Here is a 25,891-nt window from a genome sequence, read left to right on the forward strand (position 1 = left end):
TATAAAAATGACTGGACTGCACAGTGTGTTTAGGACCCATCTCTAGGAGAGAGAGACCTCAGTCCAAACAATTAGGAAGACAGTTTTTCCATTCAAGTTAAACCGTATTTTGTGTAGTTAATCATTCCAGTATACCTGTGAAGACTCACACACTCATTGTGGTGCTGTACTCATTTCGGCTCAACTGTATCATCTTTGACGTTATCAACCGCCTCAAGGAAGGTTTATTTTGGCCACGATGTTGACGCTGAATGTTTTTTTATCCCCTGAGAAGTCCTTTAAGTCTGTGAGATGGTGAGTCTCTCCCTCACCTCATCCTTCACATCCAACAGCACAGCCTCTTACGGAGGCTGAGACACAGAAACAGGAGAAGTTAGATCACCGTGTTTAAGACGACCATCGCCCTGAGGTGCTGAGGTTGGGTGTGATCACATGACTCGGACACCTCAGAGACAGTTTGATCCCTCCAACTGGGGATGTAAAACATTTTAACGTTCTCAGCAGCCTTTCGGTCAGTGGCTGATAATCAGCTGTACACATATGAGTAGTATAGTGGTAGTTTGAGGATCAGTGGTCAATCATACTGACCACTGATCCTCAAACTACCACTATACAACTCATGTGGGTAGAGCTGATAATTAGCTGTATACCTATGAGCAGGGTGCGATTTGCCGGTGGGGATGGTGGGGATTATCCCCGCCTCTGGTTTACACGTCCTACCCTCTGCTGAATTATTTTTATCCTCGGTGGGGATAAAAATTATCCCCCCCACCCAAAGTATTTTCACCATTACATCGTAATAATTAACAACCAAAATACACAGGGTCCGTCTTCATTTTGAAACATTTTAAAATGTTTCTCAAAATTATCCCCCCCTCTGGTTTTTTCACAAATCGCACCCTGCCTATGAGTACTAGTAGTGGTTTGAGGATCTGTGGTCAGTCCTAGTGACCGGTCAGGACGACCCCTCCGTGGAGATGAGAGTGTGCTTCAGACCGGGCCTTCATCAGCAGCCAGCCTCGACGGAGCGGACAGCTGCTGAGTCAATGCGGATATTGATCTGGTGTCCATCTTGTTTACAGGGAGGTTCTCATTGATCTGAAGGGCCGCCGCCCAGCTGGGAGACCCCGTTCCCACGGTCCCACGGTTTAGGGGTGGGTCCAGGTATTGTGGGGGGGATCAGAACTGATTCGTGCAGAGACCTGCTTGGTGGAGCACTGCTGTTGAGGCTTTATTTAGTTTTGGGGAAATTAGGTGATCAAGATTTCTTACAGGCTCTCTCTCTCACTCTCTCTCCCTCTCTCTCCTGTCAATAGGGCCGTTTGTCGGGGGCTGATCCAGATGAACGGAGGTCAGGCCCTGAGGATCGATGACGTAGAAGTCGTTCAGGGGTCCTTGGTATTGGGGAATGGGGGGCAGACAGGGGTCCGACCCACCCAGGCCCTTCTGCTGCTGGGTCCGGGGCTCCCAGGCACACGCACCCCCTCCCCGCTGACCCCAGCAATGTCCAAAAGGCCGGCCTGACCCCTGACCTTTCCCCTGACCCTGCGGGGTCAGTCTTTAGCAGGCGGGGGAGGGGACAGAGGAGGTTGTTAGGCCACATCATGCAAATGGAGCCGGCAGAGTCGCCCTGTTGGTCTGCAGCCCAGAGCACAACATGGCCCAGCTCCTCTAGAGAGGCTCATATACAAAGAGCATTGGAAACAGATACAGACCATAACAATATACAGACTATTCCAATATACACACAGAACTATGAGCTGGAACTCTGAGACGGCGCTCTGAGGTTCAACGTTCAGTTTCCAAGCAGTGTGTTGTTGAAACTGGAATGCCTTTTTAGTTACAAACCCCTCTTTTGTTATTTTGCATCCTATTGGTTTGATACAACGTTACCATAATAAATTAACTAAAGGCTTTGTCTAGGGATTGCAACTTTTGACCCTCACTTTAAAAGGACCGGCCTAAAGTCACATTTGTCGGCTGAGAAATATGGTAAAAGACAATCAAACGGATAATGTTATCACTTCATGTCTCGATTTTGCATTGCCCATTTGTTTAAGATACAAAATAAATTGACTTTCAGTACATGTAGTAAAGTTTCAACTGCCTTTACATTTGAGCTGCTACTTTTGAAGATTGGTCATGGTCTTCTCAACAGTTATTCTAGGGCTTAACATAAATATACAATTACCAGTAAGTGGATACAAGTATTTTCATTTGATCAATAATTACTTGACCAAACTATGGGAATGCCTTCGGGAATGCTGTAGTTATTTGACGGGGTCTTGTATGAACACACGTTGCTCCATGTCGACCCCGTGTGGGTAAGTGTGGTATTACATACTTTTGTGTAAATTCATGTCGTCAATCAAATAGTACACCAAGTTATATCATATAACGACACAATAAGATAAATAACGCAATTGAATGTCAGACGTTGGCCAAGACTTTTAGGTTCCATTCTTTTATTTATTTGAAGAATGCATATTGGCTTATATTGAAAAAGCAGAAGTAGCTAAATCATAAATAACGTGTTGATCCATTAGCGTTTTGCCATCAATCCTCAATTGTCAAATCCGATCTTAAGCAGTACTGAGGGTAAAGACACTTAACATGTTTGAGCAGTACAACCACAATACAACAAATAAAGGCCTCATTCACTTTTAAAATTCAGGGAAAATAAAGTTTGTTCATCTACAGAAACGTTTGTAACATGTAAACGTTTCAACAAATATGCAATTTTTTCGTTTAACTGTCACAAGCAGGCTAAAGTGGTTACATTGGCAAAGGTTCAGAAGATAAGACTTAACTATGTATAAAGAGTGCTTCACTTCATAAAAGCACGGGTATAAAATGCATTATTACAGACGAGACAGAGCCCATAATATTGTCCTTCATTAACAACCTGTAAACAGAGTAAGTGGTGTAAACAACAACAACCAAATAGACCTTAAACAAACACACCTGCCCATAACTGAATGTCATATAAAGGTGATTATGACAGGAACTCCAGCAGAAAAGACCGATTAGCAGAGGGGTTACCTCTCAGTCATCACATCGGCCACTTGTCCTAACTGAATATTATAATATGATATAATATGATATATATTATATATAACGGCATGTCAGAGTAAACCTTCTGCATTGTGAGGTCCTTCTTAAGATTATTTAGTACTGAATATATCGTTACTTGTAGACTGTGGACTCTTTGCATCTTTTGTGTTTACTTATGATTTGATGGATGGATTTACCAAATACTGTGGGCTGTACATACACAGAAGAACGTAGAGATGGATGTGGAACTCCAGACATCAATGCATCACCGTGTCATTGATATGTTTAGTTAGTGAAAAATGAAACAACCCTGTTTTTAGTTTTTGGCATATTTGAACCATTCAGATAAACAGCGGATGGGATTTGCAGGTCTTAATAAACACAACTGAGAATGAAAGTGAAAGAAGCTATTTTCTGCAAAACGCACTTTGATGTTATTTTGGGTGATTACTTGTCTTTGATTAAAGTTAACTGGAATGTTTTGTAAATGTAAATAAACATGAAAGAAACCTAAATAGAGCAGAGAACGTGCGCTGAGACATAGAAGCTTTTTAGTGGAGCAAATACAATCTGAGAGAAGTGGTTACCCAACTTACGACAGGGATACAACACCCACCTGGTTCTTACTGTTCCAGAGCGTGTGTTGTGAAAGTATTCCGATCTAACGGTTGTTTTTCAAGAACGAAGAAGACCAATTACTCACAACTCGAAGCACAGCTCAATGAAGGCTCATAGCTGAGACTCAGCCTGGATAGAAAAATAACATTTAGTTTGAAACCTTCCGCCAAACGTCTGATATTTACACAAATAAAAGTCTATACTTGTATCTATTTATATATCTATTTTAAACGTCTTTCAGCAAAATGCGCAGCAAAAAAAAGAGCTATGTTTTCCAAGCATCCATTTCTTTACAGAGAATAGAAAACGATTGTAAACTTGAAAGAGTAGTGGTTGACGTCCCGTCGCTGAGCGTCCCGCGAGGGGAGCGGGGGGGGGCAGCGGTGCTCCTCCCCCCTGGAGGGAGGCGGTGCTCCTCCTCCACCCCGAACGTGAAGGCCAATATGCTCCGCCCCCAGTGTCTCTATCGCCGCTCCAGCGCCTGGAACATTGTATCCGACGAAAATCCAACGTTTGTCCCACGTTAAAACCAAAATCCCAGCGTGAGGCCGCAGACCGCAGGACCCCCTCCTAGTCCTCAACCTCATCCTAGTCCACGGCGGTCTAGTCCACGGCGGTCTAGTCTACGCCGGTGTGGTCCACGCCGGTCTAGTCCACGCCGGTCTAGTCCACGCCGGTCTAGTCCACGCCGTCGAAGCCCTGGGCGTTCTCGATGGCGATGTGCAGCTTCTCTCTCAGCTCCTCAAACGACTCGTAGGGAGGAAGGTCCAGCCGGTTGAAGCTGTGGGACGGAGAGACCGGTCAGGGGTGTGTGCTGGTGTGTGTGTGTGTGTGTGCGCGTGTGTGTGTGTCTGTGCGCACGTGTGTGTGTGTGTCTGTGCGCGCGCACGTGTGTGTGTGTGTGTGTGTGCGCGTGCGTGCGTGCGTGCGTGCGTGCGTGCGTGCGTGCGTGCGTGCGTGCGTGCGTGCGTGCGTGTGTGTGTGTAAGTTCTGTGTTCTGTGTGTATGGAGGGCTGGTTCTCTGCTGCCCGGTCAGGGCTCTCACCATGTGTGCGCTCGGGGGAGTTTGTCTCGGGTGCCCCACTGCTCGATGGTGAAGAGCTGGGGCCCGTTGGATCCTAGGGTCAGGGGTCAGGGGTTAATACAGCAGCACACTTATCAGCCAGAGGAGAAACTAACTAATAAGTGAAAGCAGGACTAATGAGCAGGTCTCAGAGGAGCAGAGGAGGTGAACCTCCACAGGGACTCACCGTAGAGCTCAGCGAAGCCGTTCATGGGCACCCTGGACGTCCCCGTCACGAACTGCAGCAGCCGGATCCGCTTCTCTGCATCCATCAGCAACACCGTCTACAAGCAAGGAAAACACACACAGACACACACGCAAACACGCAGACACACACACACACACACACAACAAACAGGGACAGACAGACACGCAAACACACGCACAGTTCAGACAGGGAGGAAAGCCCCATGGAGTTGGTGCTGCGTTGCTGGGGATGGGTGGTGTTGTGGGGTGGTGGTGATGTCGTGGGGGGGTGGTGGGTGCTGATGAGTGGTGTTGGGTAGTGGTGTCGTGGGAGGGGGGCGTTACCTTCCAGAACCACTGGATGAGGGGCTGAGTGGGGCAGTAGCCCGTCTTGTACTTGGTGTTCGCCCTCCAGTCGTTGACGTCCACGTCTCCGAGCCCGCACATCAGCAGCTGGAGGAGCAGAGGACAGTTAACCCCACATCTCCCTCTTAACCCCGACCCCTGACCCCCGGACCCCTAAACCCACCTCCAGCTCGTTCTCATCGAAGATCTTCACCAGGTCCTGAGGGATCAGCTCGTAGAAGCCCTAAAGAGGAGAAGAAGAGGAGGAGTTCATGAGTCTGACGGCTCTCAGAACAGACAGAGGAAGAGGAGGTCATGAGTCTGACGGCTCTCAGAACAGACAGAGGAAGAGGAGGTCATGAGTCTGACGGCTCTCAGAACAGACAGAGGAAGAGGAGGTCATGAGTCTGACGGCTCTCAGAACAGACAGAGGAAGAGGAGGTCATGAGTCTGACGGCTCTCAGAACAGACAGAGGAAGAGGAGGTCATGAGTCTGACGGCTCTCAGACCAGACAGAGGAAGAGGAGGTCATGAGTCTGACGGCTCTCAGACCAGACCCTGAGGAAGAGGAGGTCATGAGAATGACGGCTCTCAGACCAGACCCTGAGGAGACCCTGAGGACCCTGAGGAGCAGCACTCACGTCTTTGAAGGCAGTCATCTGCATCTGGATCCGGTTCACGAAGCGCCACTGCATCACCAGGCTGAGGACAGGAAGGGAGTGTCAGGAGGAGCAACAGAAAGATGTTCCCTCCTCAGGCGCTGCTTACTACTACTGATGCTTTAACTTCTACCTCCTTAAAGGAGTAAAAATGGATCTGGGATATGTTTAGTACGATAACGAGTTGGAATGTTTGTTTGGGAGCAAAAAAGCGTGTATAGACGCATTCTTAAGTTGGCTGTTTTTAGCCGATTCTACCAAAACGCTATAAACTTGGAACGATGGGGGCATGTGTTATGTTAAAAACTAAATCGTTATTTTAAACCACTTAAAAGGCTAGAAGTAGCCCGACTCTTCTTTGATAGTATAATAAGGGTCTCAACATATAAAACGAGGCAGTGATAACTTTGTAAGTGTACAGATTGTTTATTAAAAAGGACATTTTATACACACAATACCATCAATAGTTCACCCGTCGACGCCATATTGTTTTTAAGACTTGATAAGTAGATTGGTGAACACAGAGCTTGCGTGTTGTTCACGGATGTCACAAGCTCTGTGTTCGTCAATCTACCTATAGAATCTTAAAGACAAGATGGCGTCGACAGGTGAACTACTGATGGTATTTTGGGTATAAAATGTCGTTTTGGTAGAATAGGCTAAATACAGCCAACTTAAGAATGAAGCGTTTTTGCTACCAAACGAACATTCCAACTCGTTATCATACTAAACATATCCCAGATCCCTTTTACACTGGATTTGTCCTTTAACTCTAACTCTGCTGCTGCAGACCCTGAATCCCCAGCCTCCTTACTCAACATCCTCCAGGGTTAGTAAAGTGTTTCTGTGTTAAGGGTTAGTAAAGTGTTCCTGTGTTCCTCAGTAAAGTGTTTCTGTGTTCCTCAGTTAAGTGTTCCTGTGTTCCTTATTAAGGGTTATTAAAGTGTTTCTGTGTTCCTTAGTAAAGTGTTCCTGTGTTTTTTAGTAAAGTGTTCCTGTGTTCCTTAGTAAAGTGTTTCTGTGTTCCTTAGTAAAGTGTTCCTGTGTTCCTTAGTTAAGTGTTTTTGTGTTCCTCAGTAAAGTGTTCCTGTGTTCCTTAGTTAAGTGTTTCTGTGTTCCTCAGTAAAGTGTTCCTGTGTTCCTTAGTAAAGTTTTCCTGTGTTCCTTAGTAAAGTGTTCCTGTGTTCCTTAGTAAAGTTTTCCTGTGTTCCTTAGTAAAGTGTTCCTATGTTCCTTAGTAAAGTGTTTCTGTGTTCCTCAGTGAAGGGTTCCTGTGTTCCTTAGTAAAGGGTAAGTAAAGTGTTTCTGTGTTCCTTAGTAAAGGGTAAGTAAATAGTTTCTGTGTTCCTTAGTAAAGGGTTAGTAAAGTGTTTATGTGATCCTTAGTAAAGGGTTAGTAAAGTGTTTCTGTGTTCCTTAGTAAAGGGTTAGTAAAGTGTTTCTGTGATCCTTAGTAAAGGGTTAGTAAAGTGTTTCTGTGTTCCTTAGTAAAGTGTTTCTGTGTTCCTTAGTAAAGTGTTTCTGTGTTCCTTAGTAAAGGGTTAGTAAAGTGTTTCTGTGTTCCTTAGTAAAGGGTAAGTAAAGTTTCTTACTGGATGTACTCCTTCTTGTTGTCGTTGGTTACCACCACCTCCCCGCCCCCGGGCTTCAGCTCGTGCTGGTGAGTCTGCAGGGAGCAGAGCCAGAAGACGCGTTAATGATCAGAGAACCGCTGAGAGAACCACACCTTCTCTCTACAAGGCGTGGTTCTTCTGGACATGAACCTCATCTTATCTCATCACGAGCATTGACATGTTGATATGAATGGCAAACAAGTCTTATTTTGATCTTCATTACAGTAATTATAGTATCATATTATTACATATATTACCTGCTTATTTGTATGTGCAACATGGGGCTAGCTATAGTTAGCTGTATGGAGCTAGCTATAGTTAGCTGTTCAACATGGCGCTAGCTATAGTTAGCTGTTTGATATAGAGCTAGCTATAGTTAGCTATTTAATATAGAGCTAGCTATAGTTAGCTGTTTAAAATGGATCTAGCTATAGTTAGCTGTTCAACAAGGAGCTAGCTATAGATAGCTGTTCAACATGGAGCTAGCTATAGTTAGTTGTTTAACATGGAGATAGCTATAGTTAGCTGTTCAACATGATCCTTTAACGCGTCAGAACAGGCAGCGGTAGAACCGGTTCCGACCTGTCCAAACAGCTCCTCGTCAATGGTGAACCTCAGGTCCAGGTCGGCGGGGTCGTTCTCCAGGATCCATTTCAGAGAGTTGAAGTACTCGCTGTCCTGGAGACACAGGGGGAACACGCTGTCAGTCGGCCCAGAGCCACAGAGGTCTGCACGACCTTGGCGTGTCCAGAGACCTCGTGAGTAGGCCGAAAGATTTGTGGAAATAATCCAATTGCGATTATTTCGACCAAAATGCGATTTTGATTTAGTATGTGATTTATGATTTAGTAGTATTTAGTGATTTTTTTTTTTTATGTTCTGTGTTATCCACTAAACAAGCAATAAATCATTCTGTAGTATGACCAACACAACATTGGAAGCAGTCAACATATAAGCGGCTTTTTCCTTAAGGGCCAGGCCTATGTGTTGAGATGAATTGATGCATGAATTGATATCATATACCATATATCATATATCAAATACGAATCTTACTGATCTCCAGTCAGTAACAGTGAAAAAAATAAATAAAAAACACAAAATAGATTTTTAATTTAATCGCAGCCTTTGCGATTTGCATATCGCATTCTATTACATGGCAATGTCGGATTGAATTGGATTCATCGTTCAGCCCTACTTGTGTGGTCGGCGGCGTGGCTTACCACGGACTCCATGTCGTGGAGTGTGATGGGCTTCTGCAGCATCATCTTGTAGAACGGGCGGATGAAGAAGGCTTCAGAGGAGAGGAGACACAGAGTTAGTCAGCTGGACTGTAGGTGGCCCCCTGAGCCTCAGATGGACGTTAGGGGGAGGAGAGACAGGGTTTGATTGGCTGACAGCTGCTGTTCTGCAACATGTGATTACAGATGATTATCGTTAACTCAATAAGGGCGATGTTTCTCTGGCTGTCAGACGGGAGACGAGGAACGGGTTTACCTCAGTGAGACGTTACACCCTGTCTGAGAAATACTTTAAGGAGACTTTTAATAAGTATTATCTTAAACCAAACTCACACAAATAGAAAGATTAATGTGTGCACTGAGTCTAGCAGTAGTTTGAGGGTTAGGCTAGCATGCTTAGAGCGGAGGCCATCCGACCTACCGTCGAGCAGCTTGCCGTGGTAGACCGCCATGCCGGCGACGCGCCCGATGAACTTGAAGTAGGAGAGGTGGTCCTCGTTGCAGAGGCCTGAGTTGGGGTTCACCTGCAGGGTGTAGTTATCCCTGAGGACAGAGGGGGTTTAAACGAGGAGCTCAGTGGTATCGTGTGTCAGGGAGTTGAGAGGCTAATCTAGGGTAATAAAACAATGACTCAGGGTTTAGCGTATGAAATAAGATCTTTGTTGTCATGCTAGCGGTAGATGATGTGGTTTCCCATGTCTGCTACAGATACATTCAGAATTGAGTTTTCAAACAAAGGATGAGTTGGCAATCAAATACAAATATGAAACAATATAAACGCTCAAGCGCCTGAGAAACGGATCAGGAGACACAAACAAAGGACAGGAAGAGACGGGGTCAACTCACGTGGCGGAATACTCAAACAGCCCATAATAAGGGTTGAACATCTCCTTGGAGATAAGGAAGAACCACTCCCTGGCCACGCCCCCGTAGTCCAGCCCCTTCTCCCCCTCAAACTCCACCCACAGCCGCGCCTTCAGGAAGTCGGCGCGCTTCACGGACAGGATGCGCCGGTACGAGTCCTCCAGCACCGCGCTGCGCCGCAGCTTCATCTCGAAACGGTTTGGGATGTCCGCCTGGAGGAGGGGGGGTCAGTGGAGAGGGGATCAGGGGGAGGGGGTCAGCTCCATTGAGTCGACCGTGAGTACTAGGGCTGCACCATGTATCGTTATCGGAAAGCAGTTGCCACACTCGAAATTCAATGTTCAAAATCGTTATTATCTTGGTTACAGGAAAGACAACGTTTACCAAAAACAGGAACTTTGTCGAGAATGCCTTGCAATTGTTCCCAAAACAAAAGGCCACAAGACTCATTTATATAAGACAATAATAAGACAATATATCCCAATAGGATTTTTTTCCAACATGGTGCAGCCCCTCGTTAGAAGGTCATACTGGAGGAACACGAGAGGATCCTGAAGAGAACTTTACCGGTTTCTTCAGCTTCTTGCGGAAGTAGTCATACTTCTGCTTGTAATCCCTGGAATACGGTACTGCCTGCAGAACACAGGAAACAGGCTCTTGTTACTGCCAATCCGTCACCGCCTTAGCACCGGCCCCTGATCAATACTGCTTATTTATAGATGCTGAGGTCATCAATGCTTACGGGTCCTGTTATGGCAGAGCTCTGTAATCGGGGATCCTCCCATTGTGTGGTCCTTGTGTCTGGAGAACACAAAATAATGTCTCTATTTACAACGTCCGGAATGATTGGGATGCTTTCATCCCAGTGGGATTAGTTCATTGATTCACTTATTGATCTGATCAGATGCTGTGCTGCTGTCTTACTGTGATCAATGTAGAAGATTCTCCCGTCGCTGTGGACTCTCTCCTCCCAGCCAGGCTACAAATCAGAATCGTATCAAACATAGGTGGATTGGATTACAGAAGTTATCAAATGCACTGTGTAATAACATACAACCAATATCCACAACCACACATTAGAATGTAAACCAATCAAATCATATTATCCCTCTTTGGGACCGCAGATCCAAATTCCCTTATATTGTTTTCTATCCTCAATTGTGTTTTTGATATCTTTCAACGTGTGTAAGACTTTTCTGACACAATTAAATAAATCAAATCAAATCAAATCAAAACCCTTCCCAAAATACGCCCTCCCAAGTGATTTGTCCTCTGGAAACTAGGGATGTGCATTTCTGGCAAAAATACTATTCGATATTCGCTGATAAGTATTCAAATAATATTCTAAAACTGGTCAATCAAGAACCCCCACGCACGCACGCACACACGCACCTCGTATACACGCACACACAATGACACAGGGAGAGGCTTCTATGATTTGTATGAAATCAATCTGTTCATTTCAACAACTGCGCCATCAACATTCAACATCAAAATGATTTAAACGTGGGCTTAGGCTGATAGGCCTACATGCACCGAAAAGAGATCGCTATTTATTTTACTGAACACAGCCTACATGACGGTGAACGAGACACGTGTTTAGCCTCTGGAAACTATGGCAAAAAAAATAACTTCACATGGTGTGTCTTTTTACAATTTATTTGTTACCAGCATTCGTAGTGTTGATCAGCAGAGAAATAGTCTGCCAAAGACGTTGACGTCGCTTAGCAACCAAGAACGCTGGGGTTGAAGTTACCGGACTACTTGCGGAGTGATACGACAGAAAAAAATAAATCCACTTTCCTTGACAGCGGTCATTATATGCTTAGCAACAAAGAATTATCAAAAAAGTATTCACCGCCGGAAGTTGTGAAGGCCCATGCAAGTGAACGGAGAGTTCAACAGCATTGAGAAGAGCCGTGTAATAAATAACGATAGTCGCATTCATTATTCGATTTTCTACGTGACTCTGACTATTCGACTATTCGACGATCGTTGCCCATCCCTACTGGAAACACGATCCATCGGAGACTTACCGGCAAGGGGCCGAGGTCTGTTGGGTCCAGTGAAACTCTCCTCCTCATCTGCACTGGAATCTTCAGCCTAGGGTCCTCCTGAAACACCAGTACATCATGATGATATAGGCTCTGAACCTGGTGTTAGTTTAATGAGGATAGTTTCTTAATAATATTATACTCTGTATACTATTTATACTACTCAGCCAGGTGGTAGTTTAATGATATAATCTCTTACCCAGGTGGTAGTTTAATGATACTCTTACCCAGGTGGTAGTTTAATGATATACTTGCTTACCCAGATAATAGTTTAATGCCGTGTTACTCACCCAGGTGGTAGTTTAATGCTTTGTTCTACTCTCTCACCCAGGTGGTAGTTTAATGCTATGTTCTACTCTCTCACCCAGGTGGTAGTTTAATGCTATGTTCACTCTCTCACCCAGGTGGTAGTTTAATGCTATGTTCTACTCTCTCACCCAGGTGGTAGTTTAATGCTATGTTCTACTCTCTCACCCAGGTGGTAGTTTAATGCTATATTCACTCTCTCACCCAGGTGGTAGTTTAATGCTATGTTCTACTCTCTCACCCAGGTGGTAGTTTAATGCTATGTTCACTCTCTCACCCAGGTGGTAGTTTGATGCCATGTTACTCACCCAGGTGGTGGTCTTTGTGTTGTGGTTGATGAAGAAGGGTCTTCCGCTGGGGGCGCTGCGGACCTCCCAGCCAGCGGGCATGAAGCCACACTCGTAGCCTCTCTCAGGCCCGGGGGAGTTGAGGGGCGAGCCCTCTGGGGCCACGGGCTGCCCTGCCGAGGGGCTCAGGGGCAAGGCATTCTGCGCTGCTGCCTCCGATGTCACCTGGCAAAATGATACGATTTTTTACCAAAGAATAGGAATGAGTCTCTCGGACTGGTCCGAAGACAGAATAAAAATGAGTAGCAAATTATTGAGTACCTTAAAGTGGTAATCTCAAAGATTTACATTTAAACCAATTAAGTCTAGTTAGTCGCCATCTACAGCCGAATAAGGAGACAAAGAGGTGCTTGAGCTTCGGGCCCACTGATGAAAGCCCTTCCCCTGGCAGCACTATCAACAGACTTGGTGTTGTAACACCCACTTATCACCAAAGGGGTCGCCAAAGAGAACCAAGCAGAAATCTTTGAGAAACAAAAACCAACTGAAACAACCCCACCCCTGATATGAACCAAAGAGCATCGCTAGTCATAACCAAAAGCCTTCCATCCTCAAAGAGGTTCTAGGAACTTTCTGAGGCCCATACCCCCAGAGCCGGAGGCTGCTCCCTACCTGCACCAGCGGGCGTGTCCAGGTGGTGACGCGGCTCTTGTGGTTGACGTAGTAGCGTCGGCCTCGGCTGTCCAGCTTCTCCTCCCAACCTGATGGCAGCTCAGGGAACCCAGGCAGCTGCTAGGGGGGAAGACCAGGTCAGTCTGGGGACCCCCTGTAGACTACAACTCACACTGAAGGCCAGGTCAGACTCCTGAAGACCCCCTGTAGATACACCTCACACTCACCGCGGGGTTGGCCGGGTACTCGTCGCTGGACAGTGCCGGGGCGCTGGCTCTGCGGCTGGAATGGCTGGAGTGAGCGGCGGCGGCGTGATCCTGTGGGGGGGGGGGGGGGGGGGGGACGACACACACACGTTAGCATGAGGGCCTCCAGCGGCGGCGCTCGTATCGACCGACTCAGACGGCCCGCGGCGCGGCCCGTACCGTCTGGGAGGTGCGGCGCTCGGCCGCGGGCACACCGGTGATCTGCAGCTGGGTCAGCTCCTCGCAGGCGGGCCGCAGGTCGGCGTTGGGCCGGGAGTAGTGGCCCGTGCTGTGGGACAGCGAGGACAGCGAGGACTCCTCGAACAGCGTGTTCTCCCAGTTCTGGGGGGGGGGCCAGAGGAACGTTGGCATGAGCACCAGGTTCCATCTCATACTGCGACTCTGACATAACGCTAGTACTGTTATAAATGTATATTTTGTATGTTATTTTTATTTAGCTGCTTTGGAGATTTGAATCAAAATGTGATCCGTCAGCTTTAAAAGGTGTCAAACGTCCTTTTTTAAAGGATAAAATTGAGAGCAGAGGGACTTACGTCAGGAGAGTCCCGCCGGTCGTTCTCCTCGTGGTCAGAGATCTGTCTCCGCGCCGTGAAGGCGTGCTGGGCCTCCATGTTGATGTCCTCTCTGCGTTGGGTGTCCCCCTCGCTGTCCCTGTGCACACAACAAACACACACACACAGGCACACACACACACACACAATCTCACACACACACACACACACACACAATCACGCACACGCGCACACACACACACACACACACACACACACACACACACACACACACACACACACACACACACACACACACACGACCAATGAGTTCCCAGATGAGGTGCAGGTCCGGAAGGGTGGGAGTTAACAAAGGAGGAGGAGGGGTCCTACCCTGCGGTGGGCCGGTGCCACTGGGTGGTCCGGCTCTCGTGGTTGACGTAGTAGGTCCTCCCCAGGTTGTCCTGCCGCTCCTCCCAGCCGGGGGGCATGGCGGGCACCAAGTGCTGGTGGCCGGCCCCCGACATGTCCTGGCCCTCCAGGAACTCCCAGCCAGGCTGCAGCACAGTGGGGCGAGACCAGAGTGAGACGAGGGAGAGACCGGAGAGAGACCAGAGACAGACCAGGGGAGAGACCAGGGGAGAGAGCAAAGGGAAACCAGGGAGAGACCAGAGAGAGAACAGAGAGAGACCAGAGAGAGACCAGAGAGAGACCAGAGGGAGAACAGGGAGAGACCAGAGAGAGACCAGGGAGAGACCAGAGAGACCAGAGAGAGACCAAGGGGTGACCAGAGAGAGACCAGAGAGAGACTGGTGAGACACGACTCATTTAGCAGACGCTTTTATCCAAAGCGACTTACAATCCAAGTCCATTTGTCAGAAGAAAGAGAAACAACAATATATCTTTGTCTGTACAGTAAGGATGTTCATAGAACCAAGTTCCAAGCACTAACAATCACTAGGTTAACCCATTCCCCGTATACAACAAAGGTAGCTAGGATAAGACGCTACACAATGCTAAGTACTATTTTTAAGTTCCAGGACGTACAACATACAATAAGGGGTGGGAGGGGTTGGGGGGGTACGCAGGCTATGCAGAGTCGAGGTGAACTATGAACAAGTGTGTCTTTGACCTGAGGACTCTCTGGTTGGTGTTGGAAATAAGACATTGTATCACATGCCCTGATTCCATCCAATCATAACTCCTATGAAGTGGTTTTAACGACGAGCCCACACCAGTCTTGATTCACACTTAATTCCACAGCATTCTGGTCTAACCAGTCTGTCTGCGTCCCTCAGAGTTCAGGGTACAGAGATGTGCTTCTGCACGAAGGTTTAGCCCCAGAGCAAACCGATACGTAATAAAACAACCACAGATCTCTTCTGTTCACAGAATAACTGAAATCCAGGTCATTAAGGATACGGTAGGGGTGAGGTAAACTAGGCTACACACAGGTATGGAGTGGACATTGGGCTTCGAACCAAGTACCTTTAGGCTGGGAGCAGAACACCTTAGCTTCTACACTGGCCTGGCCTTTTGACAACCAGTACAACACAGTACATCTCCACTGGAAGAGGAGGTAAAGGCTAGGGACAGGGTTAGGAAGGCTGGGAAGGGAGCAGATAGTTCGTTAGCTATTTAGCTGGCTAATTAGTTAGCTGGCTAGCTAGTTGGGTTGGTGATCAGGTAGGTCGGTGATGCAGTCTTACGTCCATGTTCTCAGGTTGGTCTGCATGATCCTCCTCTGAGCCAGGCGTCCGGGGTAAGTAAGTCATTTTCAACCGCAGGTGACCTTTGACCCTGGACTTGTGGCTGAAGAAATGTTATGGAGAAAGAAGTCATCATTTTAAAGTTGGCATTTTAAAGTTTTAATCATTATGACAGCTCCAACCCAAGCCAGGACATGCCCTATTGCAATAGTAACAGAAAGTACTAAGAATGAATGTTATAAACAGAGTGTGAGAAGAGGAGTGAAACCTTCTCGGATGAAGCAGGAAGTCCTTGGAGGTGTACGGCCGCTCCTCATTGGGATTCTCAACCTGGAAAAGGAGAGAATAAACTCTTTGGTTTCCATGGCTACATGCCGGTTTGCACTTACATAACGGAAATAATGTTTAAACTGTTGTTATCCAAATATTACAAACATTAAGCATGTTCCTTGTTTTAATATAAAACGGAAGGAAGATGTTGACATGATTGACCATCTTTAAAAGCACGGTGATGAAGTGGGACAGACCAAGAGATGTTGACGTGTTTCGAGGTGAAGCTAATGTCCTAAGAACATAATCACAGAGGGGCGGGGCTCACCGGTATCTGCTGTAGAGGGATATCCACCTGGCCCAGGAAGTCATCGCGCGTCTGCACAGAGGGTGGGTCAGAGCATGACTAACACTTATAATTACACAAACACACTCACCAGCACATGACTGAATGGGACAGGTTTAATGAACTGCTCAGCCGTGAGTCATGCTCGTACGTCGGACCGGCAGTGTAATTTTGGTGCGAGCCACCTTTAGCTACCCCACTCTGAATCCTGTCCATAGGGGTCAGTATGAGTTTCCCATTGTCCCATGGTTCCTAGTCCTGCTACCCTGATGTCTGCTGCTATCAGCTCCCGATTTGGCCGTGATTTACTGTTGATGTTAATGTTAGCCAAGTCCTGTGCCAAGGCTACTAGCACTGAAAGCTATCAGCCAGGGAGAGCCTCTAACCAAGATTCTTGGAACATTTCGGAAGAGTCGACTTGGGGAAAGCAGGAGCACGACCTGCTCCGATTCCTGGATTAGTTGTTGTATTTTCACAGTTTTCCTTTTCTACTAAGCAAGCATTGGTCTCCGGTTACCCCGCGTCAGGCTGGCTATGATCGGTGTCTCCTTCTTCCGACCCGGAGCACGCAGAGTGCGGAGACTGTGACAGATTGTAGGTCATCCCCCTTCCTTTTGGGGGTTTTGGTGCTTACAATTCTATATTAGGATCTCATTTTTGTCATTGGCCACACTTAATATCGTACAGTGTTATGGCTGGAAATAAAACACAAGTGCAAACAGTAACACTCAAAACGAACAAACAAACACAATCGCTGATTTGGTTACTGATTAAGGGCTGTGCAAAGAACAGACTTCACTAGATAAGGGTTTAGCAATCCGCCTTTGAAACACAATGGCAGAGATAAAAATAAATAAATAAAATGAAACACAGTCATGTCCCAATCACAACCTCAGCGGTTGGAATACACAGAGCAGGAAAAGTGTCTGACGTTTGAAGACCTTTAGAGACCAAAGATTTACATTTTCCATGACTGCCAGGGAAATGATGGTGACAAAGTCAGGCAAAAAGAAAGGATGATACTGTCCATGCAAGGTGTGTGGTTCCTGACCGACAGGAAACAATGATCGGACTGTTTCCTCAGGCGGGGAGATATTTGGTTGTGATATCAGTGATTCTGACGAGGTATTGGTGCATTTGTCTCTCCATTGGCCATCCTGTTGTCTGTTCTAGGATCAGTCATGGAGGCGCTCAGGAGGTAATAACAGCATGGTCATGAATCACAACGCCTGGATGAAGCCTGATCTTCAGGAAGTCACAGTAACAGCGTTTACACTGTTACTGTGACTTCCTGAAGATCCGAACGGGGCTGATTTGTCTGATGGCTGCATTGTTGTCAGGGAGCATACTGTCTTTCTTGCTAAGTACAGGAGGGGGAGAGACGGCACGGAGGCGGTCATTCGACTCTTCACAAACACCGCCTCGCATGGGGTCCGACGTAACACACCACGCTGTCCTACTGGGAAGGCTCATCCCCCTGCTCTCCCCCCTGCTCCCCTGTTTTCTCCCCCCTGCCCTCTCTCCTTCTCCCTCCCTGCTCTCCTCTGCTCCCCGCTGCTCTCTCCCCCTGCTCCTACCTCCCCTCACCCCTCCTCCCCCCTCTCCCCTGCTCTCTCCCCTGATCCCTTCACCTCTCCCCCCTCTTCCACCCTGCCCTCCCTCCTCCGCTCTCTCCCCCTCTGCTCTCTCCCTTCCTCCCTTCCCTCCGCCCTCCTCTCTGCTCCACAGATGGCGGCCCTGCATGCCTGTCCTGCTGCTCTAGTATGACACTGTTAAATGTGAGGCGCTGGGCCCTGCTGTTAAATGTGCAGCGCTGGGACCTGCTGTGGTTCTAGACTCGGTGGAGTCGGGGGGAATATTTCAGAGGTTATTTATATCAGGAGGAGCACTGCTGTCCCCACCTCTATTAATAGCCCCGGGAAATACTTAGGGCGATTACTCTAAGCGTTAACAGAATAATACAAATACATTACTTCTTGGAATATTAGCCGGTGCGCAGACATAATCAACTCATATTCCAACAATATTGACTTTATATTGTTGTATTAATGATTGTCCTTCTTTATTGGTAACCAGTTGGCGAAGGAATAACTATCACAACTAAGAGTACTTGAATGTTGGTCCAATGTCCACAGAGGTAGTTAATGACAGGTCTTCATCAACCTATCTGATGGTTTGACTGTAAGGCAGCACTTACTGGCAAAGGCAGTAGTAAGCAGAGCTGGTTATGGTAGTATGTGGAAGACAACATTACCATAACCGCTATACATTACATATTCATTCAAATTAGTTTATTGATAAGAAGCCAGTAAACTTCTAACCCTCGCAAGCTCATCTGTGTCAATCTGACCTTATTTCTATCTGGATAAACCCTGTTTTAAACCATTACAGAATTCATAGTATTTTACATTTATATTATTATTATTTTTGAGTGTAAAAAGCCTAATCCTTAACCTTAAATGTTATATTTGTTATATATTTGATTGCGTTCCTTTTTATTGGAACCCATTTGGAACAATATACGCCCACCTGAACACAGCTATTAACATGTGTCTGTCTTCCTGTGGTCGTCTGCTCTCGAGTCGTGATCCCGGGCAGAAACACACCGCTCACCTTCATGTTGTGATCCCGGCTGGTAACAATATGATCCATTTTGTGAGCAGGCTTCAGATCAGTTACAGCAGTGGTTACCCTAGCCCCAGGGCACGGAGATAAATGAATGTGCACATGTTGTGCTGTCGGCTTTCCCGTGTAGGGTACTTCCAGGGAGAAGCTCCTCTGAATGGTGCGCTGCCACTGGTTCCCCTCCGCTGGCTCCTGCTCCCTCTCCCTGACAGCCACTTTGGGATTCCTCTCTGACAACTTAGCCGAAGGGGGCAAGCAGGTCGAGGTACTTCGGTAGAGTTTGCGCTGGCTGGGTTCACAGCCGGGCTGAGCGGCGGGGTACAGCCCAGGGGGGTATTCCACGTTGACCCTCGCCCTGCTCATGGGTCCCTTCCCAGGCATCGCTGGTCTCTGGTGGGCGAAGTGCAGCAGCACACTGCTGGAGTGACGGTTTGGTAGGTCTAATATAGACGGGTGATCCAGCGCTTCGCTCACGTCCTCCCGTCCACACTGCGGTTCGTCCGCTGAGGGAAGGTTCAGCTGCACCGTGCGCTTGGCGTCCCTGAACTCGGAGCTCGAACAGCCGGCCTTGGAGAGCCGGAGTGAGGTGCAGCTGGACATCTTGGAGCCCGCCTCGTGGTTCTCCTGTGAGGTCTCGCTCGCGTTCCTCAGCCCGCACTGGGGAGCGAGGGAGCCCTGCGTGGCGAGGAGGGCTGGGACGGCCTGGAGCGTCACGGGCGAGGCGGGCGGCGTGCTGCAGGGGCTCCTGGAGAAGAGGACCAGCGAGGAGCAGCGCCGCAGCGGCACCTTGTGCTTCCGGCAGAGGACGCCCTTCTCCCGGCCGGCCCTGAGGTGCTCCGAGGCCTCAGGTTCAAAGATGTTGGTGCTGCTGCAGTAGCCGGCGTCACTGGCCATGCTGCTGCTACATGAGCCTCCGTCAGAGCTGCTGCCTGCCCCCCCCTCCCCGCCAGCCGGCTCCACGTCCTCTCCGTGGCTCTCGGGTTCACCGGCGGGCCGCCCGGACGGGTGCAGCGAGATCTGCAGGGTGCTCTTCTTGTTACATCCTCCGCTGTTGCACTTGGGGATGAAGACGGAGGAGTAGCGCTGGGGGTTCCTGTAATCCGACAACACGGGGGTAACCTTCATGTGGACCGAGCTGTGTGCTAGGTTCTCAGCCCGGCTGCACGCCGCCACGCCAGCCTCCCTCTCCGCCCCATGGCCGCCCAGCAGGGTCTCTGACAGAGGGTCTGTGTGGCTTCTCCGGGACCCAAATTGCATGCGGAGCCTGGCTGCCATCAGTTTAACTCTCGAATGCCTGCGACAGCGGCAAGCATGGTAAACATGCTAGTGAAAAACAAAAGAGCAGCAAAGAACGTCTTCTGACTTCTGCTCTGGGAGAGCGGTCATTCCCAGGAGTACAATCCGACAAGATACAATCCTGTTCAGACTGAGGGTCTCTCTGTCGGATCACTTTGTGTTTGGGAAAGAAAATAACCTACATGAAACCTTTTTTGCTGAGGTAGTTCCAGAGATCCTTCTGCTGTACAACAGCGGTTCCACTGGCTCTCTTGCCGCTCTGCCCCGGCTCCAGACTCGATAAGGGCCAGCCTGAGCCTTGTTGCAACTGTTCCGCTGGATTCTTGCCAGTCCAGTATAAGCTCTCTCTCTCTGCCGTTCTCAACAGCCGCACTCCTGCTCACAAACAAGCCGGCAGTCCTCTACTCTGCATCTCAGCCTGCCACTCTGCTGAACTGTCTGCCGCAGACCACTCACTCAAAACCCAGCTTCCTACCACTGCAGCTATGCTTCTAATGTTTCCTCTCCTTCGTGCCTCCACAAATATTTTTACCCACTGGTATTAAGTTACAGGAAATCATGGGAACGTCTTTAAACATCATTCTATATCAAACTGAGCGTTTAGAAACCCGCATAACACTGAAGACAATAATAGGGAGAATAAGAATCATAAAAAATATATTATGTTACCGGTAATCATATTCATAATACAGTTTCACAGGGTCAAATAAAGAGTATGCAGGGGCACCACTGATATCAAACCTGTCCCCAAGCAAACATACCTCAGGACAGAGCTACCTTGGGTTTCCCGGAGCGGAACAAAAGCATTACCTACAGTACAAAGGTCATGTGTTCCCCCGGACGGCACAGAGACCGGAGAGGAGGCTGCTCTGGGAGATAACGTGATAAGCCCTGTCACCTGTGATGTGACACCTGATGTAACACTCAGTTCTGGTTTCAGCCTCCGCGCCGCGCTCGTTAGCCAGCCACCTCTTTTAGGTGTAGTGTGTTGTTTTGTGTGGGCCGGGCTATTTCAGGACGTTGCTGTTGGCCTTCAACCAGGTCATATTCATGTGAGATAAGTAGTTCAACCAGGAAATGTAGATGACTCACGAACCCTCGCTGGTGAACTCTCCCAGCCCCTATTTTTGTTAGGTTGAGGGTGGTCTTATTTTACCTTCTATTGGTTGAAGCTTCATGGACTTATGTTACCTTGTATTGGTTAAAGCGTGGTCTTATTTTATCTTCTATTGGTTAAACCCTGGTCTTATTTTACCTTCTATGGGTTGAGGGTGGTCTTATTTCACCTTGTATTGGTGGAAGACTGCATGGTCTTATTTGACCTTCTATTGGTTGAAGCACAATCTTATTTTGCCTTGTATCAGACATCAATGCCTGATATAGAGATAACTGAAGAAATATGATAAAAGATACTTTTTACAATACAATACATACATTTTGCTTCCTTTACCATAAGTGATTAAAATATACAGAAAAACATTTAGCTGGATAAGGGACTCTCTTGACCATATCCTATTTGTTTGCGTCAAAGGTATACAGCTTTGGCCTCAAACTCAAAGCGAATATTGACCCAGTGAAACAGGAAACTGAACACTGTAAATGACTGATTGACCCCTATTTATTTTCAGAAGTAGGTTATTCAAAGAGTTCTAAATGAAGAATGCTATAAAATATACTCTTCTCTCATCGATTTGGCAATAGTGATTTAAGCGATTGAAGGCCACATTAATCCGTCATCAAAAGCAATGGACATTTAAAGCAATCCATACTTCACTGTTAAGGTTGCAACATAGAGAGGAATACAATAATGTTAATTGTAGTCCTATAATTAAATGTGTTACATATTTAATCTGTTTGAATAACTGCCCTGATTGAATACTTAAACAAGCACCTCTGATATCTGAACCCTCATTGTTGGAACGGAGCAAGATAAACACTTGACTATAAACATTTGGTTTAGCTTGGCCCATATCTAAGCGTCCCTGAAACAAGGTGTTAATTGTTTCCAGCGACATCAAATATGTGAGGCCATAATAAGGGTGATTCTCTCTGTCATGGTCACATAACACACGGCACACTCACACACACACGTACGGTACACAGATACAGCCTGTATTTGCTGAAATCTGAGACAACCTCCATGCAACTATTTAAGCCTTGACTTTCATAGGAGCTATTAAACCCTGGAAAGGTCACCATTGCTTTTAATGTGGCCTGCTAATGTGAACTCCAGCAAACAAACCCTTTAGCGGTGGAAAACCTGCAGCATTCCCAACTTATCCAATCATTCTAGAACAGTAGTTTCTGACAACAATAACTATACAACAAAAAATTCTTTGTTTGGAAAATTGGTATCAGTGAAAGACTTTATACTAGTGTAGATGAATATACATGAGGATAAACCCTACAATATTCCATATTTCATCTGCCCCTTCAGAAGAATAACCCCCCATTCATTTCTAATCCTTTATTCTGAGTGGCTGTGTAAACTCTTGATTCTGTGGTATCCATTGCCACGGGACGCTTTGAGTTCAAGCAAGGTCAGGTCCCATACTTTGTTTGTTTGTAATTCAGGACCAAGATATTAATACACTCCATAAGTAAACAGACATCGCCTGTGGTCTATGGAGTGAAATAACTCATTCCCCATCGCACCCTATTTTAAAGCATAGCCCTTAGTATAGCATCCGCCATCAAGGACCGTGACAGTGAAGTTATGAACACAAAAGTATTCATTTTGTAACTACAAACTCCAAAAAGTACTTCCTCAATGCCTCTTCTGTTGGGACAGAACAGGAACAGGAAATGTATCATATAACATTACAGGTAAAAACTTACCAGGCGGTTTTCATCAAACACTTCCAGCAGCAGTCTGTGCTTCCTTGGATGAACCTGCGAAATAACAAATAAACTAGGGCAAACCAGGCAATGATTGGTCCACTCAAAGGGATTTTCCACTTTTCTATTCCGATTTGTTTTAACGACTGGAAAACCAACAGTTCCTGAGAAAACCTACAGCCGGTAAAATAAATGATGTGATAGAGGCTTTGCACTCCAAACTGGAGTGGATGAACAGAAAGGGCTAATGGTTGTTTTGGAAGAGCCCCATTAGTTGTTCTTATCAGGGGGAGCAGAAAGCTGCGCGATGGGCCTTGGCACACAATCATTTCTGAGAAGTGAAACAAGGAAATATTTCCCATCCATTACGCAATGCCCTCCCTGTGGCCATCATTTTTCAGATGTTCACATTTCGCTAACCAATCCAGAAATGTAGGCAATCCCGAAGATCAGGACCACAGCTGGGGGCTTTACGCACAAGTCAGACCAGTATGGTGTAGCTTCATCAGCTGTGATGGTCTGAGTAGCTGAATCCATCCCCCCAACCCTTCTCAGTCTTTATTTGACAAATGGAGGACAGGATGTCTGAGCGCTGGTTTATGACAGTGGCGTAACTATTGTGCCGGGGTATTGGACTGAGATGATCTGGTATTCCAGCACTGCCCACCACTATCCTGCCAAAGCTACTGGGTGTAATAACATGAATGTGTTTTTTATTTCCCTGCTGAATGTTTGCTGGAACTTACCCGGAAGTAGAACTCTTCATTCCACTTCGGATGCAGCGTCTTGCAGGATGCAGAGAGGAAGAAGTGGATTATAACGTGCCCACCAGTAACAGTATGACAATTGATTCTGAATGGACACGTCACCCACCTTCTTTATAGTTTTAGTCTGGAGACTTGTGAGCTCACCGTTGATAGGGTCATAGAGAGATATTTTTGTATAGGGATCACTGTGCAGAAGGCAAGAAACAGATATTCAAACATCCACAAAACACTACCTACCCATGAGGCTGAATGTGATTACGCAGTTGCAATCCATAGGATGATAAAAGATCAATATATATGTTGAAAGTCACATTAATTTAAGGCTCTGTGGTGTCACATGGACAGAACAGAGCCTCACACATCCTCTAGGACACACCTGGCTCCCAGAATGTCTTTCTTGGCCAGCCCGATCCCAGCGATCACCTTCACCCTCAGGATCCTAGAGTCCTCCTGGATGTCATTAAAGAAACAGATCTGTGTCACGATACGATTGACCAGCGATACAAATATACAAAGTTCAGTGCAAACAAACAGTGATAAATAACGGGCATGCTTGGCAGTATTTCATACCATATTTCTCATAGTTTTTGATTATTTATTGCTGGCTTCGAGGAATGGCCGTGGCATTCCTCAGACCAGAGCCTCCCAGCCAGCCTGCAGGGCTAGGATAATACTGGACTCAGCCATGGTTCCTGTTCACATTAGCTTTGACAAATTTGCCGTCGCTTCATTCATTACTAATTATTCTAATTACCCAAATACATGTTCTTTCTCCACATGAAAACTAAACAAGTTTTGCAATTGCTGGATTTTTATGAGCATTTTTGACCGCCATATATTGTGAAATAGCCTAACTATCCTGATAACACTGTTCTTAACCCATCCCTACAACTTTTGAGTTGTCGTGCCTTGAATTCCTGGTAAGGATCTGGAGTGTCTCAATAAGAGAAAAGGTTGGGGCCCACACTGACAACACGTGGTTGAGCTGAAGGGAGTGAATACTAACTTCAGATGTAGGGAGTGAACAGAGTGAACACTAGGTTAGGGCTTCACATGAAAAGAGTGAAGGGAGTGAGCACTACGTTAGAGCTTCCTCTGACGGGACCGAACACTTAGTTAATTGGGAGTGAGCTGAATGGAGTGAAAGGAGTAAGCACTACTTTAGGGCTTCATCTGAAGGGAGTGACCACTACGATGAGCATTCAGCTGAAGGGAGTGAACGCTGAAGGGAGTGAACGGAGGGAGCACTACGTTCGTGCTGCACTGACACCTGACAGCTAACCTCAGGTCAGCTGAGGGCGTCCCTAGGCGGTCCAGTTCAACATGTCTTGTTGCTAGGGTCCAACATGTCTTGTTGCTAGGGTCCAACATGTCTGTCTTGTTGTCAGGGTTGGACTAACAGCCTGAGCTAAAGGAGTTAGCTCAGGTGTTAGCTCAGGGACACCCTGGCGTTACTCTCCGTCCTCCCCGTCGGTACCGAGGTGGTTCTGGTGGTCTTGGTCCTTCTGGTTGTTTTGAGGCTAATTGGCGGAAATGGTTCAGTCAGTCTTCAGCTAGCGGGAAGTTTTAGGGTCGATAATGGCGTCCGGGCGACGCGGCGGTGGCTGCTAACATGGTTGGCTGTTCCGGACGGCGGGATCCCTCCACGTTCAGCTGTTTGTCTGTCTCCCTGTCTGCCTGTATGCCTGTCTGTCTGCCTGTCTATCTATCTGTCTGCCTCTCTGTCTGCATTACTGGAAGATCTGAAGACTGCGTTTTGAACTCACCTCATCGGTCTGGAGTCCTCGAATCTCCGGAGCGTTCACCGCCATGTCCTCCGCTTCCCCGCCCGGTTACTACTGCGCTACTACCGCGGAACAATTGCTCATACGACCCAGGGGGTGAGCACTACGGCACGGTAAGCACGGTCTGACTGCCAACCAACAACTTTAATTTTGTTGTGTCGTCACTCATCCTTTCCAAAACCCTCCGCCTCCTTTGCCTCCTCCTCCTGCTCCTCCTCCTCCTCCTGCTCCTCCTCCGTTTCCTCTTCCCCCTCCTGCTCCTGCTCCTCCTCCTCCTCCTGCTCCTCCTCCGTTTCCTCTTCCCCCTCCTGCTCCTCCTCCTCCTCCTCCTCCTCCTTCTGCTATCTGCCAGCCTCCCCAAACTGACCACTTCCACTTGAGAACAGAACACCAATAATCTCTTCCTTGGGATAGAGTAAGGCAAAGTGTGTTTCTAAATTAGGTGATGGATGTATTTTACCATAATAATTTCATGTTTGTATTTGTCAAATCAGTCGCTCCTTACAAAACATTTAGCACATAAACATCTAATTAGTTGAT

General features: G+C 47.2%; 1 protein-coding gene across 2 annotated transcripts; it reads right to left on the bottom strand.

Moving 5' to 3' along the window:
- Nucleotides 1-2,487: 2,487 nt before the first annotated feature.
- Nucleotides 2,488-25,485, bottom strand: nedd4a (NEDD4 E3 ubiquitin protein ligase a). Of its 2 annotated transcripts, none has more exons than XM_079736523.1 (29): nucleotides 25,334-25,485; nucleotides 23,944-24,017; nucleotides 23,674-23,752; nucleotides 23,547-23,585; nucleotides 22,801-22,854; nucleotides 16,024-16,074; nucleotides 15,694-15,755; nucleotides 15,426-15,528; nucleotides 14,110-14,273; nucleotides 13,759-13,876; nucleotides 13,385-13,546; nucleotides 13,187-13,276; nucleotides 12,960-13,076; nucleotides 12,309-12,512; nucleotides 11,677-11,754; nucleotides 10,565-10,619; nucleotides 10,383-10,441; nucleotides 10,208-10,273; nucleotides 9,623-9,852; nucleotides 9,198-9,319; nucleotides 8,759-8,829; nucleotides 8,121-8,216; nucleotides 7,518-7,591; nucleotides 5,908-5,968; nucleotides 5,451-5,510; nucleotides 5,267-5,374; nucleotides 4,923-5,019; nucleotides 4,718-4,790; nucleotides 2,488-4,453 (listed from the first exon to the last, which is right to left on the bottom strand). In XM_079736523.1, exons 1-29 carry the CDS (start codon nucleotides 25,376-25,378, stop codon nucleotides 4,351-4,353), a joined length of 2,715 nt encoding a protein of 904 aa, XP_079592649.1. In that variant the 5' UTR covers nucleotides 25,379-25,485; the 3' UTR covers nucleotides 2,488-4,350. The 2 variants fall into 2 exon arrangements, with proteins under 2 accessions (XP_079592649.1, XP_079592648.1); XM_079736522.1 differs by having other exon boundaries at nucleotides 12,960-13,079.
- Between the last annotated feature and the right edge of the window lie 406 nt (nucleotides 25,486-25,891).

This window comes from Pollachius pollachius, assembly GCF_949987615.1.
Source record: "Pollachius pollachius genome assembly, chromosome: 5".
In the NCBI taxonomy this organism is placed as follows: Eukaryota; Metazoa; Chordata; class Actinopteri; order Gadiformes; family Gadidae; genus Pollachius; species Pollachius pollachius.